The sequence below is a fragment of the Panthera pardus genome, unplaced genomic scaffold (genome assembly GCF_024362965.1).
Source record: "Panthera pardus isolate Hobbes unplaced genomic scaffold, ASM2436296v1 HiC_scaffold_12, whole genome shotgun sequence".
NCBI classification, from domain to species: domain Eukaryota; kingdom Metazoa; phylum Chordata; class Mammalia; order Carnivora; family Felidae; genus Panthera; species Panthera pardus.
Genome location: NW_026526677.1, coordinates 34,130,007 through 34,150,414, shown reverse-complemented (window position 1 = coordinate 34,150,414; position 20,408 = coordinate 34,130,007). Strand labels below are relative to the sequence as shown.

General features: G+C 35.7%; 1 protein-coding gene across 3 annotated transcripts in view; it reads left to right on the top strand.

Annotated features, from left to right (window-relative positions):
- Window positions 1-20,408, top strand: part of ANO3 (anoctamin 3) — a 415,128-nt gene that overhangs the window by 275,846 nt on the left and 118,874 nt on the right. For all 3 annotated transcript variants that reach the window (XM_019456559.2, XM_019456561.2, XM_053899881.1), the window contains one exon: window positions 13,588-13,746. In XM_019456559.2, coding sequence (XP_019312104.1) covers window positions 13,588-13,746 — 159 coding nt within the window. The remainder of the gene's footprint in view (window positions 1-13,587; window positions 13,747-20,408) is intronic.

Below are 20,408 nucleotides of genomic sequence, written 5' to 3'. Positions count from 1 at the left end.
AATTATTAACAAAGAATCCACTGTTTTAGGCAAGGTCACCCTCCCAAGGGGAATAAAAGGGGCTATCAATAAATTGCCTTGTGTTGACCAGGAAAACCCCATGTTAACTGGCTAAAGGTTAATTCCTGAGGTGGGTAAAATAGCAGTTAATAAGGTAATAAGTCTTGGTTTACTGACTTGACAACTTAACCTAAGTTATGCCATTTTGAGCCTATGGTTTTCTTTAAAGAGACCTCATAGAATTCCTTCTGAACCACCAATGATCAAATATGTTCAGTTTAATATCTCTGATAAGGTAATTTTACCATATTTCATTTTTTAAAAATTATAATGTAGGCACAAGTGTAGTTTACTGAAGGGGGTATGTAGCTTAGTGACCATGATTAAAATTGGAGTTTTATAAGGTTAAAGGTTTTTGATTATAGTTACTATAGGGTGGGCCATTTTATGTGTCACAGAATGTTTTTTTCCTTTTTAATGTTTATTTATTTTGAGAGAGATTTAGAGCATAAATTGGGGAGGGGCAGAGAGAGAGGGAGAGAGAGAATCCTAAGCACTCTCTGAGCTGTTGGTACATAGCCCAATGTGAGCCTTGAACCCACAAACCATGAGATCATGACCTGAGCCTAAATCAAGAGTCAGACACTCAACTGACTGAACCAGCCAGGCACCCCTGTTGCAGAGTGTTTCATGCATTTAATTCTTAAAATACTCATGCCAGGTTATTATTGTCCCCGTTACACAGATGAGGAAACTGAAGCTTGAGTTATAAGTAAGATTTTAATTGCTAAGCAAATATATAATCCCAGATTGTTGATTTCAAATGTCAACAGCAATGTTGATCTTTTGAATCACTATTTTATGAATATTTCAGGCGTATTGAAATTTGTATTATTAGACTATATTTAGCTATGCCCAATACTGAGCTTTACTGGATCTGAATTGCTTGCCATGTTTGTTTCAGAATAAATTATTACAGACAGAATTGAAGACTCCCATGTAACACTGCCTGATCCTTTTCCCCAATTTGTGTCAGTATAACCACTCTTCTAATTTTTCTGATTAGCTTTCTTATAGTTTTATACATTTACTATACATGATATATCCTTAGACAGTATTGAATATTGTTTTTCAGATTTTTAAACTGTGAAGAAATATGTAATGTATTTTGTTCTGCTTTTTTGAAATTTCAACAGCTCCTCTCTTGTTTAATGCCTATTAATAGCATCACTTTTTTTTCCCTGTTGTATTATTTATCTTTTCTTATTGATTTAGAGGAGTTATTAATATATCCTGGAGACTAATCCTTTATTTGTTGTGTTCATGAAAAATATCTTCTAATTAAAGCTTACCACAGTCTCTACTATCTTTTAATGTACAAAGGTTTTATTTGAATGTAGTCCAATTAATCAGTTTCACCTTCTTACCAGCCAAAAGTTTTTAGTCATGGTAAAAACAAACACATGAACAAAACTGCTTGTCTACTACAATCATCAAAATAGCCTCCTCCATTTTATTCTAAAAGTTTTAAAATTTTGCTTTTCACATTTGTCTTTAAATTCTTTAGTTTTTCTTATTTGTATATGGTATCTTTCCAAGAAAATAGCTGACTTTTTCAGTGCCAGTAAATGACTCGTCTACCCTATCCAAGAGTAGTATATAGATATGTAGTTTCATCTCAGTTCTGTATATGTAGGTCTTTTTCTGGGATATCTATTTTTCTCTTATATTGCTTATTCCTTCATGAACATCCTGCTGCCTTAATCACTATAGAATTGTAATAAATATTTGCATTTTGAAGGACAAGCCCATGTACCTAGTTCTTTTTCAAGATTTTCCTATCAAAGGCACTTTGATATTCCATATAGTGGAAGGATTAGTTTGTTATGTTACATACATTTACACAAAACTATGTTGAAATCTTCAACTAAATGATATAAATGTATAGTGAATGTGAGATAATGGGCATTTTCACAATACTCAGTCTTGCTTTTAAATGTAACACAGGCAAATTTATGCATCATTTTCTTTTTGAATCCTATTTAAGAATTATTCACCTCCTGTGAATTCCTATGTCAGCTTCTAGAAGGTATATATATTCTTGTTCATTTTACTATCAATAATTCATCTGTAATTGATTTTTAGAACTTCATTGAGAAAAAATTCATGTACCATACATTCATTGCCCATTTAAACTGTCCAGTTTGGTGATTTTTAATATATTCATAGGGTTGTGCAGCCATCACCATAATATCCATTTAAAATATTTTTTTAAAGATGAAAACCTATACCCCCAAAAAATCTGTACCCATTAGCAATTACTTTCCATTCCACCCACTCCTCCAACCCTAGGAAATGATTAATCTATATTCTGTATTTATTTGTCTAGTATAGAATTTCATATAAATGGAATCATGTAATATATGGTCTCTTGTGACTAGCTTTCGTCACTTTGTATATTTTTTTAATTAAAAAAAATTTTTTTAATGTTTATCATTTATTTTTTGAGAGAGATACAGAGAGTGAGTGGGGAGGGGCAGAGAGAGAGGGAGACACAGAATCCAAAGCAGGCTCCAGGCTCTGAGCTGTCAGCACAAAGCCTGATGCGGGGCTTGAACTGTGAGATCATGACCTGAGCCAATGTCAGACGCTTAACCGACTGAGCCACCCAGGTGCCCCTTTACTTTGTATAATATTATATTATGTTGTAGGTTCTTCTATGTTGTAGCATGTATCACTATTTAATTCATTTTTAATGCCAAATAATATTCCATTTTATGGACAATATCACATTTTATTTATGTATTTATCAAGCAGACATTAAATTGCTTTTTTTTTTACTATTATGAATAACACTGCTGTGAATATTTATGTACAAGTTTTTGTGTGGATGTATCCTCCTGGGTGTGAAATTGATGATTTGGTAGCTCTATGTCCAACATTAAGAGTAATTGCCAAACTGTTTTCCAAAGCTTCTTCACGATTTTACATCCCCACTAGTGATATACAAGGGTTCCAATTTCTCCATAATCTTGCCAATACTGTTTTAATGTTTGTTGTTTTGATTGTAGCCATCATAATGGATGAGAAATGGTTTTTCATTGTGGTTTTGATTTCTATTCCCCTATTTCTTCATTTCCCCCTATTTCTTCATTTTGTTGAAAGCTGTCAAATGTGCCTGTTGGCCTTTTTTAAAATCTTCTTTGAAGAAATCTATATCAAGATTCTTTATCCATTTTTAACTGGATTATTTGTGTTTTTAATGTTGAGTTATTAATATATTGTGAATACAAGTCCCTTTTCAGATAGCTTTTTAAAAAATATTATTTCCATTCTGTGGTTTGCTTTTTCACTTTCTTAATGGCATATTTTTTTGGAACACAAAGGTGTTTAATTTTGATATAGTCCTGTCTTTTTTTTTTCTTTCTTTCTTTCTTTCATCACTCTGCTATTGGTGTTGTATTTAAGAAATCATTACCTAACTCAGGGTCCCCCCATATTGATACATATGTTTTAATCTAATAATTGTACAGTTTTCCTTGTTACACTTAGGTTTATGATGATCCATTTTGAGCTAACTTTTGTGTATGGTTTAAGATAGGGATCCAACCTCTTTTGCAAATGGACATGCAGTTGTTCAGGCACCATTTGTTGAAAAGGCCATTTTTCCCCCATTGAATTTCCTTGGCAGTTGTTGAAAGTCAATTGACCATAAATTTATGGGTTTATTTCTGAACTAGAACTTATGTTTGAATACAGTCTAAAGTACAATAATTTTATTACATGGTTATCTAATTTATCTAAATCAGCATTGCTTACTGAAGCATATGTATCTTCACTTTCTTTTCTAACTTTATTGAATTCTATTTCTTTAGCTTATTAGTTATTTAGAAGTTTTATTTTTAAATTTATCAGTGTTTTTGTCCACTATTTTTGTTTTTTTGTTTTTTGGGTTTTTTTAATTGATTTCTACATCTTTACCCAGAGCAGCCACACTATTGACTTGCCAGCATGTGTTATGGTTTTCTACTTTTTTTCCTACCTTGAAGCTAGAGTTATACATATTTTCCTGCTAATTCCTCTGGAATTTCAATAAGCATACATTTTATTTTATCTATAACTTCTAGGTGTTTTATGACATAAGGGTTTTGAAATTATGTTGTTGGCCATATTGCTGGAATCACAACCTTGATTTTCTGGTTTTGTGCCCTACTTCTAAAACTTGGTGCTAGGTTTTTACTGGTGGTACTTTACATCTCTTCATTTTCTCCTTTAGACATTATTACAAGGGTCAAAAAGAGTGCCATCTTCTAAAGTATGGGCTTTGTGTTCCAGTTGATTTGTGAAATTTGGTAACCTTGAGTTAGATTGGAGACCGCTTTTCATTTTGGAGTAAGAGAAGACCTATCTCTTATTTTCTCCTTCACGTTGTCAAACATGCTTACTCAGGTAAAATAGGTCTCAGTTTTCATTTACAGTTTTTTCTGAAAAGACCTTTGAAGCACTTTAAGGAGTGAATTAAGCTGCCAGATATTTATGTATCATTCTGCACAGAAATTAAAACCCTAGCCAAAGTTTGTTGAAAAAACTTTAGGGGTCTTAGAAAATAGCTTCTTGGAGAAATATTTGGGGAAAAGAAAACTGTCATGGAATGTCAGAGCCATAAACGCCCTTTATCTGTTTGTTAGAGCACCCCTCCTTGATTCATGGTAGGGAATTGAGAGAGGAAACGCCAATTGTCTGAAGCCACAGCAGTAAGGATAGAAGTATGAATAAACCCAAATTCTTTTCTTTTCTTCCTTTTTTCCTTTTTAGTGTCCTCTGTTGTGACATTTTCCAAACCGATATGTTATTCCCCCGGTTATTCTATTGAGGAGTTTGGTGAGTGAGACTATAAGCCTTCCTTCTCTCATACACTATTTCATGATTTCTTTCTTTTTATTTTTTAATGTTTGTTTATTTTTGAGAGAGAGAGTGTGTGTGTGAGAGAGAAGGAAAAGCAGAGAGAGTGGGGGACAGAGGATCCCAAGGGGACTCTGCACAGACAATAGAGAGCTAGATGCAGGGCTTGAACTCAGGAACCATGAGATCATAACCTGAGCCGAAGTTGGACGCTCAACCAACTGAGACCCTCATGATTTCTTTTTAAAGTCAACTTTTAATCATTTAAATAAGTTCTTTAATTTTTATCTAATTTATATAGTGTCCCTTGTGATTTCTTTTTAAAGTCAACTTTTAATCTTTTAAATAATTTCTTTAATTTTTATCTAATTTATCCATCTTACTTTGACAGACTCTAGGATGGTCTCAATGATCTCTGCCTCCTGGTACTCATACTCTTGCATAATCCTCTTCCCTATGACTTTCTTCTAAACACTAGAATAAAGCAGAGGTGGTGAGGTATCACGTCTTTGATTATGTTACATTACATAAAACTCTGTCTGGCTTTCAGACTTACTCTGGAGACTCTTCTTTTTGGTTTCCTGAACTAATTGCCATGTTGGGAATACCCAAATGTCAAAGAACAGTAGGAAGCTTCAAGGGGCTGAGGTTGGCCTCCAGCTAAAAGCCAGCACAAGGAAATGAATTCTGCGAAGGTTCTGAGTTATCTTGGAAGTGGATTCTCCCAAGTCAGGCCTTAAGATAAGAGTAAAGCCCCACTGACACCTTGCTTGAAGCTTTGTGTGGTGTAAGCAAAGGACCCAGCTAAGCTCTGCCTGAACACCTGATCCATGGGAATGTATGAAGAGACCGTCTTGTGTGCACATTGCCATACTTAGTTTTCACTTCACAACAACTGTATGAACTACTGATATTTATACCCCCTTTTATAGCAAAAAAAAAATTTGACTGCTATCTATAACTTGAATCTTATTTCCTATCTTCAAATCCCATTTTTCTTTTTATTCACTAAAAGGAAAGGGCCTGCTTCTCTTTTAATAATGTGAAATGGCCTTTATTTTTTAAAAAAAAAATTTTTTTAACGTTTATTTATTTTTGAGACAGAGAGAGACAGAGCATGAACAGGGGAGGGGCAGAGGGAGAGGGAGACACAGAATCCGAAACAGGCTCCAGGCTCTGAGCTGTCAGCCCAGAGCCTGACGCGGGGCTCGAACTCACAGACGGCGAGATCATGACCTGAGCCGAAGTCGGCCACCCAACCGACCAAGCCACCCAGGCCCCTGAAATGGCCTTTATTTATGTTCTCCCAAGGCACCAAACTTTTTTTGCACCTTAATTTTATTGCATCTTGTATTAATTTCTTTACTATACCTGCCTTACAGGATATAATCTCATTCTGCTTTGTTTATTACTATATTTTCAGACCACATGTGCATTTAGTATTGCTGGGAAATGACAATAAGAGATACAAGGTAGTTTGTAAGGTTTATGACACTTAACTTAGTCTTTTAAAAAACTTTTAAAATTATTTTTTTTAACGTTGATTCATTTTTGAGAGACAGAGAGAGACAGAGCATGAGTGGGGAAGGGGTAGAGAGAGAGGGAGACACAGAATCTGAAGCAGGCTCCAGGCCCCAGGCTCCAAGCTGGCAGCACAGAGCCCGATGTGGGGCTTGAACCCACAAACTGTGAGATGATGACCTGAGCTGAAGTCAGACGCTCAACCAACTGAGCCACCCAGGCGCCCCTAAAATTACTTTATTTTTTAGAACAGTTGTAGGTTCACAGAAAAATTGAGCAGAAAGTCACAGATTTCCCATATAGCCTTGCCTCCACACATTTAGCCTGTCCCGTTATCAACATCCCCTACCAGAGTGGTACCTTTATTATAGTTTACGAACCTGCATTAACACATCATAATCACCCATAGCTTACAACATGGTTCACTCTGCTGCTGTACGTTCTGTGCATTAGGACAAGTGCATAATGACATGTATCCATCACTATAGTATCACGGAGAGTGATTTCACTGCCCTGAGGATACTCTGTGCTCTGCCTCTCATCCCTCTCTCTCTCCTATCCTTGGCAACCGCTGATTTTTTGCTGTCTTCATAGTCTTGCCTTTTCCAGAATGCTGTGAGTTAGAATCGCACAGTATGTAGACTTCTCAGATCTCCTCTTTCACTCGGCCATGCAATCACCTTTGAAGCTGAAAAAAAAGCATTATATGATTTAAAAACAAATCACCAAACTTTGGATGCTATGAAGTCACCCAGCAACAGGAAGAGCAGGCATTCTTTAGTCCTACACATTCCCAAGTGTCTCTCTTTGCCTAAAAGTCTTCCTGGAAGAGTGAAATTCGAGAAGTAGACCTAGCTTGAGATTGGAGTATGGTCTGGAATGTCTGTAGTATGCTTTGTTATTGTTCAGTTTCTGTTGTGTATATATATGCCCTTTGGAAGCTACAAAGGGCAAATGGCTTTGTCCCACCTGTCATGTATCCTGGGGGCAGGTGAGGCTGCACAATCCATCTGTGCCTGCCTCTAGGTAAGGGTAAGGGGCAGTGGCTTACTCCCTTCCCTGAAAGAGAAGAGGCTCTGCCCTGCTTCTCCAAAACCTCATTCCTTCATCCGGGGGTTACACAGAGCCACACAGCTTACACACCCAGTTGGTGTCAAGGAAAAGGGAGACAAAGGGAATTGATATGGAAATCCCAGATGGGATAACGTGCTCTTTGGCTACCACAGGACCTTTCCATCTGCCTCAATCTCAGCATCTGTGAAATGGGGGGAAAACAGTACTTATATCAGTTTTTGTGAGCATGAAATGTGTAAACATATGCAAAGTGTGTAGAACAGTGCTTGGTTTCTGTTCAGCTCATGTTAGTGTTATTTCTTTAAATACTAATTTATTAGTTATTATTTTTTTAAAAAAGCAGTTTTCTCTACCAGGTGTAGTAGGAGCTAGAATACAATCTACCATCTGATAAGGATACCCCAGAGTCACTGATTTAGAGAATATTTGTATTTCTTTTGTTAAACTTTATTTTAATGTTTATTTACTTTTTTTGGAAGGGGGAAGGGCAGAGAGAGAGGAAGACACAGAGTCTGAAGCAGACTCTGGGCTCTGAGCCGTCAGCACAGAAAATATTTGTATTTCTTTTTATTTCTTTTATTACTTTTAATTATTTTTTTAACGTTTATTTCTGAGAGAAAGAGAGACAGAGCATGAGTGGGGGAGAGGCAGAGAGAAAGAGAGAGAGAGAGACAGACAGACAGACAGACAGAATCCGAAGTAGTCTCCAGGCTCCGAGCTGTCAGCACAGAGCCCAACCTGGTGCTAGAACCCACAAACCTCAAGAACATGACCCAAGCCAAAGTCGGAGGCTTAACCAACTGAGCCACCCAGATGCCCCTAATATTTGTATTTCTAAAGATGATGTGGACTAGCAAGAGGGTTGACATTCTGTTGAGTAGGCAATAAGCCTGGCCAGATTCTTATCCACAGTGAAAGCCACTGTATAGCATTGAAGTCTGATTTTTTTGGTATTCCTATGACTCATAATTAAAGATTATTTGCATAGGAAAGTTTGCATAGTAATTACATTTCTGACATGTTTTAAGTTAAGCGAGGTGCATTAAAAGATATATGTATTAATATACTTTTTATCCCCAAGGACACTTAGAAAATTAAAGCATTCTTCTCCTGTTAAGTATCATTTTAAAATGGAAAATTTTTATGACAGAAAAGCCAGAATTAGTATTAATTCAGCAGCACTTAGTAAATTTCTACTCACGTGCAGGATTTCTTCTGACCTACAGTGCATGGTGTATTTTCTGTTAGTTTATTTTAACAGAGATTGCTTTTATTGTTGTAAGTATGTGACTTTCTTGACAAAACTGTTTCTCATTTGTCTGGAACTGAAAAAAAAAGATTAAAACCTCTTCTTTTCTGTATAATAAGTAAGGCCAACAATAAGAGCTATTGTGAGCAATGGCTTTAACTGTGAAATGAATCGTAGTTACATACTGAGGCTATTTGGATTTTTCTCTAATTAAGGAGGGTAAAGCTGGAACTTCTGAGTAAAATATGGCATCAGACTATTGACATCTAGACTGTCATTTCCCAATTTCCCATCAATGATTGCCAAAAAAGGATACAGAAATGCAAAATCAAACGCCACTGCTGAAACCCAATGAAAAAGATTTTCATTATTTGAAGATTTGGTAGGAAAAGATGAAACACAAGTGTGAAACACAGTCATTTGGCCTGAAGACAGCCTGATGGGTCCCCAAATGACAGTGGAGAGTTGGGCTAACCTGGCCCGTCATTGGTCCTCAACGTTGGGCTGCCGGAGCCACACAGCCAAGGAAACTAAGCATCCACTGCCCTTCTCAACAATGGCAATCTTGTGAGCAAGCCAGAGTCCTGCCTGCTCCCACTGCCTTGCCCATCCGTGCCTCTCTCTCTCTCTCTCTCTCTCCCTCTCCCTCTCCCTCTCCCTCTCCCTCTCCCTCTCTCTCAATCCAAACAGAATCAGAAATAGCCAGTAGAAGGACATGGCAGCAATTGGTTGCATTCTAAATAGCAGAATTTGGATAAAAAGACTGTTACAGGTGGGAGCAGGTACTGGCTTCCATGCATACTGTACTGTCTTATGCCAGAGTATAGCAAACTAAGTCAATTTTTAAAGCATAGACCAGGACTTTGTAATCAAGAAGAGTCCATCTGTACAGAGACATGTTCCATGAAATCTTGAAAGACACCAGAAAAGGCATCTTACAAGACACCTGGGGTGGCTCAGTCAGTTCAGCGTCCAACTTTGGCTCAGGTCAGGATCTCACAGTTTGTGAGTTTGAGCCCTGCATCCGTCTCTGTGCTGACAGCTCAGAACCTGGAACCTGCTTTGGATTCTGTGTCTCCCTCTCTCTGTTCCTCCCCTGCTCACACTCTGTCTATCTCTCTCTGAAAAATAAATAATGATTCAAGAAAAAATTTTTGAAGACACCATAAATTGAAATAAAGCCTGTATACAACAAACTTCATTCTAAGTTAAGATTGGCATACTGCTAAGGTTGAAAACAAACTTTTCCTGGGAATCAGCAATTTTGTCCTAGGTACACATACTGACAGAAATGTATGCACACATCTATTGCAAGGTATACACATGAATGTTTATTAAAAATAGGCAAGACTGGAAATGAATAGCCCAAATACTCATCATTAGTAGAAAGCAAAAATAAATTTCATTGTTTTTTTAATCTTTATTTATTTTGAGAGAAAGAAAGAGAGGGAGCATACAAATTTTATCTTATTTTTTGTGACAAGAACTGACTTTTTTGATCTCACAAGGTCAGACAACGTTGAGACTGCTATCTGTGCATTATCTCATTTAGTCACAACAATAATCTTATACTGTTGATAATATTATTATATTTGCTTAAAAGCTGTGGGAACTGACGCTGAGCAGTGAGATTAAGTAACATGTCTACGAACACAGTTAATTAAAACACCAGTCTGTCTAATGCAGAAATCAGTACCTTAACCAGTGTATCATACTGCATCTTACTAACTCAAGTGTATGGTTAACATGTAATCAGTCAGCAATCACTTACAGGTTAATGACCTGACCTAATTTTATATCTGCCTGACAGAGGACTGTGGTAAACTCCCCAAGATAACAGGACCCTTAGTGGCTACTGGCACCTGTTAATAAGTCTTCCTCTGGTACACCTGGGGATTCTTCAACTCTATTCCTGCACATATTAGATAACATTGTAACTAAACAATTACATTCCTGCACATACTCCTGCACATATTCCTGCACATATTAGATAACATTGTAACTAAACAATTACATGCCTACTACTCCCCAGACAGGATAAAATCCCTAAAAGTCTTTTGTGTCCTCTTATTTTTATCCCTCGAGTTTAACACAGTACATAGCACACAATAGGTGTTTGATGAATGCTTGTTAGATTGAAAAGAATAAACTCAGGAAAACATATGCAGGTCACAAATTTTATTTTACCATAATTTTATTTGAAAAATTCTCAAAAATGTGTTTTCATGCAAATAGGCAGACTTCTATTGCTGTTTTGCAAATGTGCTAAAATCTTTGCAAAGTGTTCTTTCTCCACGTGAGCCATAACATGCATATTTTTGGGATACTCTTTAGGAAGACCAGCTTTGCTGAAAGTACCTGAGCTTTATGGTTTGCAATGCATTACATAATTAAGTTGTTGTCAACACTGTTGAAAGATAAGGTACCTGATGGATGATCAGCATCCCAGGTTCTCTGAGCAAAACTAGTTTTATTCTATCTTCTGGGAATAATAAACATGAAAACTCTGTTTCTAAATTAAATTCATTCTGCATTGTAATTGGAAAGCATTTCACTATTCCAGGTAACTTAAGAGAGGAGTCTTGATTTCATGTTCAAACAACCGTTATGATTTCAAACAATTAAAGAAGTTGTTCTTTTGGTGACTAAACACAATGATATATAATAAATTTCCTGTCAGTTCTGCTTTTAAGCAACAGATTTGAGCAGGTTAATCAGCATCTTGGTTAATGGGTGCCATATATGTATTAAAATAAAATATAAACTCATAACCTTAAAATTTTATAGAGCCTGTACAATGTTTTTTTAAGCATAATTCAGGAGATATTTCCAAATCTCACCATACTTCTGTATTACCATTTTGATAGCTATTTTTTGTTCTGCCTGGTAAAACTCATCTAATAATTTAGAATTCATAAAATAATTAGACAATAAATTAGAATTCTAGTTAATGTAGTTTGATTGTGAACACATTTTTCAGAAACAAAAAAGTTGTGAATAATGCCTAAGGTCACTTATTGTGAAAAAAAATGGCAGTTTTTTTAATGGTAAAACAGCTTTTCTCTGGGAGAGTTTAGCATTTGTTTTGCTTAGACTTAGAACAATGGGTAACAATAACTATCAGAGTTCCACTTTCAGTCTATGCTGCTCTTAAAATATGAAGAGCACATAAAATTGATTAAATACTATCTTGTCTCCTCACACTTTTCCTACCAACCCATCATTTACTTCCAGGTCTTCTCACTGAAGGACTCTTGCCTTCGCCTAGGATTAAATATGTTTTTAATATCATAAAAATCAGAAGACACTAAATAATTAATGAACTGGAGGTCCACCTGGGTGGCTCAGTCAGTCAAACGTCTCAGTCTTGATTTTGGCTCAGGTCATGGTCTCAAGGTTCATGAGTTCAAGCCCCCATCCGTCTCTGTGCTGACAGTGCAAACAAAGCCCGCTTGGGATGTTCTCTCTCTCCCTCCCTCTCTGCTCTTCCCCTGCTCATTCTCTCTCTCTATCTCTCTCTCAAAATAAATAAACATTAAAAATTTTTTAAATAATCAACTGGAGAGGGTGGTATACTTTATGCAAAAGAAAATGAAAAAGGAAATTTGTATATGATTTTATTTTAGCCCAGTCCTTGTTGAAATTACCATGAAGATGTCTGGAGGCAGTGGATGGTAGGTATAAAACAAAGGGCACACCATGGCTATCAGTTCTGCTGTAATTTTGTGATTATTTATCTTAACCTGTTTTAATTTGATTTGTTGTAAATACTGGAGGTGAGAGGAGGAGATGTGTCAATATGATCTCTTCTTGGTTTTCTATTCTTGAGGTCAGCCTTACCTGGACACACAGGATTATGGATGTTGCCTTCCTTTCTTCCTCCCACAAATATTTATTGATGCCCACTCTGTATCTGATTTGGGGTGAGATGTCTGGAATAATCTGAGACAAAACAGTAAACAATCCTTGATCAGGCAGATGATAAACAAAAGATAATAAACGGTTTCGTGTCATATAACATGTTAGGAGTTAGTAAGTGTGAAGGAACTTGAAGGGTCTTGAGGAGAGCAGTTAAATGCTGTAATTTATGATGTGGAGGATCACTCAGGTGTCTCAACTATCATGCAAGGTGTATCTTGCAAGGCAGGCATTTGTTGGAAAATTGCCAGTCTATAAAAAAAAGCTTGGGCGAATGGGCAGAGCAAGGTGAGGGCCATACAGCAGTCTTGATGAGCAAGTGATTAAGCTTGATAAGTAAGCTGTCTTAGTTGGATCACAGTTTTATATCCACTGGACAAGTATCTCTGGAGCAAGCAGCTCAGGAATTATTTTTCAGTTTAGTGTTGTTGAACAGAGCTTTAGAAAATTATACCTATCTGAATATTATTTAATATTGGAAATTATGTTGGCTTCAGTACTTATGTTAAGACTTAATGTCTTAATTTTTGCAATGGGAGTTGTAAGTATTAAAAAAGATAAAACATGTAAGGCACTTATGTCTGAGCCTGATGTTGAATAAATAAATATTCAGCATATGCTAGCTGATATTATTTTTACAGGACCTTACTAAATAAAACTTACTATATGCATTTCGATGCCAGCGTCAGAGAACCCAGGGTCTGGTATCAGACTGCCTAATTTCAAATTCTGGAACATCGCTTGCTAACTTGTCTCCTATTACAGACTTCAGACTTTCTTTAATCAACTTTCCCATATCTCATAACTGGAATGTAAAAACACATTTTTGCTTTTGGAGTGCCAGTGTCCAAACCAAAGTGACTGAGACCAAAACGGTGTGTTTGTCTAGCCTACACTATTAACAGTCATTGCTTTGTTTGCAGAATGACATGAATTACATAGCATCCAGTGGACTTCTATTCAAAGATGGCAAAAAACGGATTGATTACATCCTGGTGTATAGAAAGTCAAATATACAATATGACAAAAGAAACACATTTGAAAAGAACCTCAGAGCCGAAGGCCTGATGTTGGAAAAGGAGGTAGGTGCTTTGATAACACTAGTCGTGTGGTAAAATATGCTGGAAGAGATATAATCTCATATGTTTTAATATGGGAAGTGTATACCACATGGCTTTATAAAATGTATAGTTATTTTCTCCCACATAAAAGAAATACATATGTACAGTCCCACTTAAATATGTATTCCTTTTTTACTTATACATTTCCGTAAATTTAAATATTTTTCAAAGGGCATAACTATTTTTACAGTTTTAAAAATTGAAGAAGGAATAATTATACCTATATAAAGTGTAGAAAACCCTATGAAAATAAAAATGTTAAAAGAAAAGAGTGCCAAGCTGTTAATGTCTGGGTTTCAATATTGGAATGAATGATTTGCTTCGCAATCCTTTTTTTTTTTTTAATGCTTTTATTTTTTTTTCAGACTTTATTTTTTAGGGTAGTTTTAGATCACAGAAAAATTGAGAGGAAGGTACAGAAATGTCCCATATAGCTCCTGCCCCCATACACCATCTCCCATTATCAACATCTCCCACCAGAGTGGTGCATTTGTTATAATTGATGAACCTACATAGACTCCTTATTGTCATCCGGAATCCATAGTTTACATTAGTGTTTGCTCTTGATGTTGTACATTATGTGGGTTTGGGAAAATGTAACATGTATCCACCCTATAGAATTATGCAAAGTATTTTTACTGCCCTAAAAATCCCATGTGTTCTGCCTATACATCTCTCTGCCACCCTATTCATTTGCCTGTATAAGGGCATCTTGGTTGCTTCCAAGTTTGGGTAATTATGAATAAAGCTGCTTTAAACATCCTAGTGCAGGTTTGTGCATGGACAGAAATTTTCAACTTTGAGTAAATATCAAGGAGTGGATTGCTGGATCATATGCTAAGAGTATGTTCATTTTTGCAAGAAACCTTCATAATGTCTTCCCAAATGGCTATACCATTTTGCACTCCCACCAGCAATAAATGAGAGGTCCTGTTGTCCAATTCCTCACGAGCATTTGCTGTTGTCAGTATTCTGGATATTGGCCATTCTAATGGGTGTCTAGTGGTAAGCTCATTTTTTTATTTGCATGTTCCTGACGGTGTATGAAGTAGAGCATCTTTTAATATGCTTATTTGACATCTATATATCTTTCTTGGTGAGGTGTATGTTAAGACTTTTGGCTTATTTTTAAATTGAGTTGTTTGTTTTCTTATTGTTGAGTTTTAAGAGTTATTTGTATATTTTGGAATAGCAGTTCTTCATCAGATGTGTCTTTTGCAAGTATTTTCTCAGTTTGTTGCTTGTTTTTAAAATTTTTTTTTAACGTTTATTTATTTTTTGAGACAGAGCATGAACGGGGGAGGGGCAGAGAGAGAGGGAGACACAGAATCAGAAGCAGGCTCCAGGCTCCAGGCTCTGAGCCATCAGCCCAGAGCCAGACGCAGGGCTCAAACTCACGGACCGCGAGATCATGACCTGAGCTGAAGTCGGACGCTTAACCGACTGAGCCACCCAGGCGCCCCAGTTTGTTGCTTGTTTTATCATTTCCTTTGACATTGTCTTTCACAGAGTAGAAGCTCACTAGTTATTTTTTTATAGTTATTAATTGATCTTCAAATGTTGAACCAGCCTTGCATACTTAGGATAGATCCCAATTGGTTGTGGTATATAGTTCTTTTTATACATTGTTGGGTTCTATTTCCTAATATTTTGTTGAAGAATTTTGCATGTATGTTCATGAAAGATATTAGCCTGTAGTTTTTTGTTTTGTTGTTTTGTTTTTGTCTTTTTTTCTTGGAGTGCCTTTGTATTTTGGTAATAGTGCTGGCCTCATAGAATGAGTTAGGAAGTTTCCCCTCAACTTCTATACTCTGAAAAAGATTGTAGAAAATTGGCACAATTTCTTCCTTAGATGTTTGGTAGAAATCATCAGTGTACCCATCAGAGCCTGGTGCTTTCCATTTGGGAAAGTTATTAGTTAATGATTCAGTTTATTTAATAGATACACATCTATTCAGGTTGTGTATTGTTTGTATGTGAGTTTTGGCAGATTATGTCTTTAAATAAATTGGCTCATTTCATCTAGGCTGTCAAATGTGAGCATAAAGTTAACCATAGTATTCCTTTATTAATCTTTTAGTTATAGCGCAGTCCCCTCTTTCATTTCTGATATGGATGATTTGTGTCTTCTCTCTATTTTTCTTACTAGGCTGACTAGAGGCTTATTGATTTACTGATCTATTCAAAGAACCAAACATTTCATCAATTTTTTTCTGTTGTTTTTTCTGTTTTCAATTTTATTGATTTATGAAAGAATTCTATTTTATTGAAATATTGTTGACCATATGTTATAGTATGCTCTTATTCTTTTCTTCTGTTTACTTTGGATTTAAGTCGCTCTTTCTTTTTTTAGTTTCTTAAAATGAAAACTTAGATGATTAACTTTAAACCTTTCTTTTTTTTTAATATATGCAGTTAATGCTATAAATTTACCCCTAATCACAGCTTTCACTATACTTAAAGTTTACATAAGTTAAACTTTGATAAATTATGTTTTTATTTTCATGTAGTAGAAAATTATTTTTCCTCTCTGGAGCTTTCTTATTTGTCCTATGTGTCATTTCTAAGAATGTCATTTAATCTGCATATATTTTGGGAATTTCCAGTTATCTTTCTGTTATTGGTTTCTAGCTTAATTCCACTGTGGTCTGAGAGCAGACACTGGATGGTTTCTCTTCTTTTAAATTTGTTAAGATGTGTTTTATGGCCCAGAATAATTAATCTTCTTGAATGGTTCATGTGAGTTTGAGAAAAATGTACATTCTCTTGTTGTTGGATAAAGGAATCTATAGATGTCAATTACAATTATAGATGTCAATTACAGCAATAGTTGATTGATGGTGTTATTGAGTTCAACTATTTCCTTACTGGTCTTCTGCCTGTTGGATCTGTGTATTTCTGATACAGAAGTGTTGAAGTCTCCACCTGTGATAGTAATTCATTTGTTTCTCCCTTCAGTTCCGTCAGTTTTTGCCTCACATAATCTGGCATTCTTATCTGGTACATACACGTTAAGGATGGTTGTGTCTTCTCGGAGAACTGGCTCCTTTATCGCTATGTGATGCCCTTCTTTATCCCTGACAACTTTTCTTTCCTTGAATGCTTTTCTTAAGTGTTCTTTAAAGGATGTTGTATTTTTCTAGTGAAACAATAAAACTACTAATGGTTACTAGAAAAAAATGGAAAATAGAAAGGAGGTAAAAGCCTATTTTTCATACTCCTATTATCAAAAAAAAAAACCTCTTACTATTTTAGTTAAACTCCTAAGGTCTTAAAAAACACATATTAAATACATATTTATCACGTTACAGAATGAAAACATCTTAATGTGAAAACTGAAAGTAAAAAAAAAAGTGCAAAATAAAAAGCCAAAGTTCACATCTACTATCGCCCAAATCATATTCTTTTATTTTTTAGTAGCCTTGTTAATGTCTTGATTTTATTTTGCTGGGTGTCCTAAGTATATTTTCTAGATATATACAAATATGCATATATTTTTTAGAAAATTTAGTCATGATATGCATTATATTCTACTACTCAATTCTGTTATTTAACAATATATTATGAATATCTTAAATTGCCTTTATATTTAGATACAACTCATCTCTTTTACTAGGTGTATAGTATTACATCTTGGGGATTTAGTCAACCATTCCCCTATTCAGAGAAAAAAATTTTTTTTTTAATTTTTTTTACATTTATTTATTTTTGAGAGACAGAGAGAGAGCACTAGTGGGGGAGGGGCAGAGAGAGACTGAGACACAGAATCTGAAGCAGACCCCAGGCTCTTAGATGTCAGCACCAGGCCTGACGCAGGGCTCGAACTGTGAGATCATGACCTGAGCTAAAGTCGGACACTTAACCAACTGAGCCACCCAGGCGCCCCAAGAGAAACTTTAAATTACATGTTTGAGGGACTCCTAATTTACTACAAGTGGGATTTAACTACTTTTCTAGAAAATTAGATGGACAAGGTGAAAAAATTTTGATAATTTCTTTGGTTAAATACCTAGATAATTTGCTAATAAGTGTTATCAATGGAATAGAATGCTCACTGTTACTTAGACGTGATATTGGAGCCCCCGCTCTTTTTTTCCACAGGACTGCTTCTGTGATTAGCCTTCTAAGAAACACATTAGGAAATACTGAACTATAACTTGAGATGGATCTAGAGAACTGATATGTTTATTAGCAATTTTTAATATATATAAAATAACAGTACCTTGACTCTTTACAAGGTAAGGATTTATTCACACGCTGCCTAGTGTTACAAAATTGGGCAAGTTGACTTCTGGTCTCAATTTCTATTGATTCCTTTAGTTCTGTTTCCCTTTTTATGTCTCTTCTGGGAATTTTAACCCAGAATATCCATATCAGTGGACTAATTCAATCAATAAGTACTTATTACCAAAGTCTTATGAACTCAATCTTGTAATAAGATTTTATTCTCCTGTGATTTCTCCTCCATACAAACAATCATTTCCTCATCTATTCCAAGAGCAATTTATACATACCTTCCATTATAATATTGATAGTTACTTTGCTCACATATCTCCAATTATTTATCAATTCAACAAATAATTGTGACAGGTACTATGCAAGCTACTAGGGATCCAATGAGTAAAGTAGACCTTGTCCCTGCCTTCACTGAACTTTCAGTCTACATGTGAGTCTGTCGTGACAATTGTGTAATTATGAAAGAGGTATGACTTGGCTCAGTCTCCAGCTAGTTTTCTTGGCAGTAAGTCCAGATTCTCTTCTGAGTCTTCCTCTCCCTCTTTCTCCACCATTTTCTTAGCAATAATACAGGATGTTATTCATCCAAACGGAGTCCTGTTCTGCTTTTAAAGGGCAGTCCATTCACCTTTGAGTTCTAACTCTTTAGTCGCTGCCAAGAGATTTTTTTTTAAATTTTTTAATTTTTTGTTTTTATTTTTGTTTGGTCTAGATCGGCTCTCAGCAAGACAGTGTTTCTATGTGTACTGTTATTGCTGGGCTGACTTTTTAATTTTTTTTTTTTTATTCTGGGTTCCACAATTGCAGCTCTTTTAGTTCATATTTATAGGTTTGGGATTTAGTTCCCATGATTCAATAAAGGATCATGACAGATGATCAGGAAGTATATTCATTCTCATCTGCACATTTCATTGAAATCAACCATCTCCACAAACTATAGCCATTGTGTTGAGCACAAATTACCAGTCTCTGCTTCCTTTTTCTTCCCACTTACCTCCACTAAGGTAAATGACTTTTTTTTCCCCTGACAATGGAAAGTGTTAAGGCTACCCTAGTTCTCCAGAATGGAGGTTAATTGTTTTGAAACAGAATTGGGGGATTTGTATGTCTTCCTTCCAAAAAGGGCCTAAAAGCACTATGAAATGTAATTCAATACTCTCAAAGTAACTCTGCCTACCCAAGCAAGGGAAAATGCTGTAAATTTAAAAAAAAAAAAAAGAAAAGAAAAGAAAAGAAAAGAAAATCTTGTTACACTCTTTCCACTTGACCAGTATTTGCATAGCTAAGGATACTACCATAAATGGATTTGCATAATAAAGCTGTTATTATTGAAAGATGACTTTCAATATCTACTTATGGATACAATGTCTAAAATTCTTCCTTAAGAGGATACTTTTCATAATTTCAAACTGTGATAAGTGACCTAAAAGACAAGTAAACGATGTTGCAATGATTTATATCAAGGGCAATGATCTCATTTGGAGGATGAGGGAAGACCAGAAGTGAAATTAAAGAAATAAACTTTGAATTGAGGTTTGAAGATGAATAGTACCTAAAATAAGTTGAATAAGAGGGCTAGATGTGATTTTAAGCAGTGACTGCATATTATAATCACCTAGGGATCTCTTAATCTATTAATGGCAAACCCCATCATAACAAGGATCAATTGAATATCATGTAATGGGAAGAAGGATACTGGCATTTTTCAATACCAGAATGAGAGGGGAGTAGGTGAACTTGGAAAGAATGGTGAGGGTTAAATAATTACTTCTAGTAGTAGACTTTTGATGATTTTCTTAAGAAAAATGGGAAACCACTGAATAATTTTAAGCATGGCAGGATCATGACCATATTTGTTTTCTAAGAACATACCTGAGATTGCTGAGAAGACCATAGATTTGAAGAGCATGACTGGATGTACAGACATCATGGCTGGCATTAGAGAAGGAGAGAAAGAAGTAGATTTGTTAAATACGGAACTTAAAATGTAGATACTCAGCGTTTTGGTTATGAAGTAACTATTGTATGCCACATTCTGCGGATAATTGAGAACAAAGATAAAAATGGGCAATATTCTCATGGGAGCAGAGAAACCATAAACATACAAGAAAAATGGCTATTATTAAAACAATAATTTAGGGGTGTCTGGGTGGCTCAACTATTTAAGTGTCCGACTTCGGCTCAGGTCATGATCTCATGGTTCATGGGTTCAAGCCCCACGTCAGACTCTGCACTGAGAGTGTGGAGCGTGCTTGGGATTCTCTCTCTCTCTATCACTCTCTCTCTTTGCCCCTCCACTGCTGTCTCTTTTCCCCTCTCTTTCTCAAAAATAAAAATTAAAAAAAGTGTTCAAAATAAAAAACCAGAATAATTTATATAAGGACTGT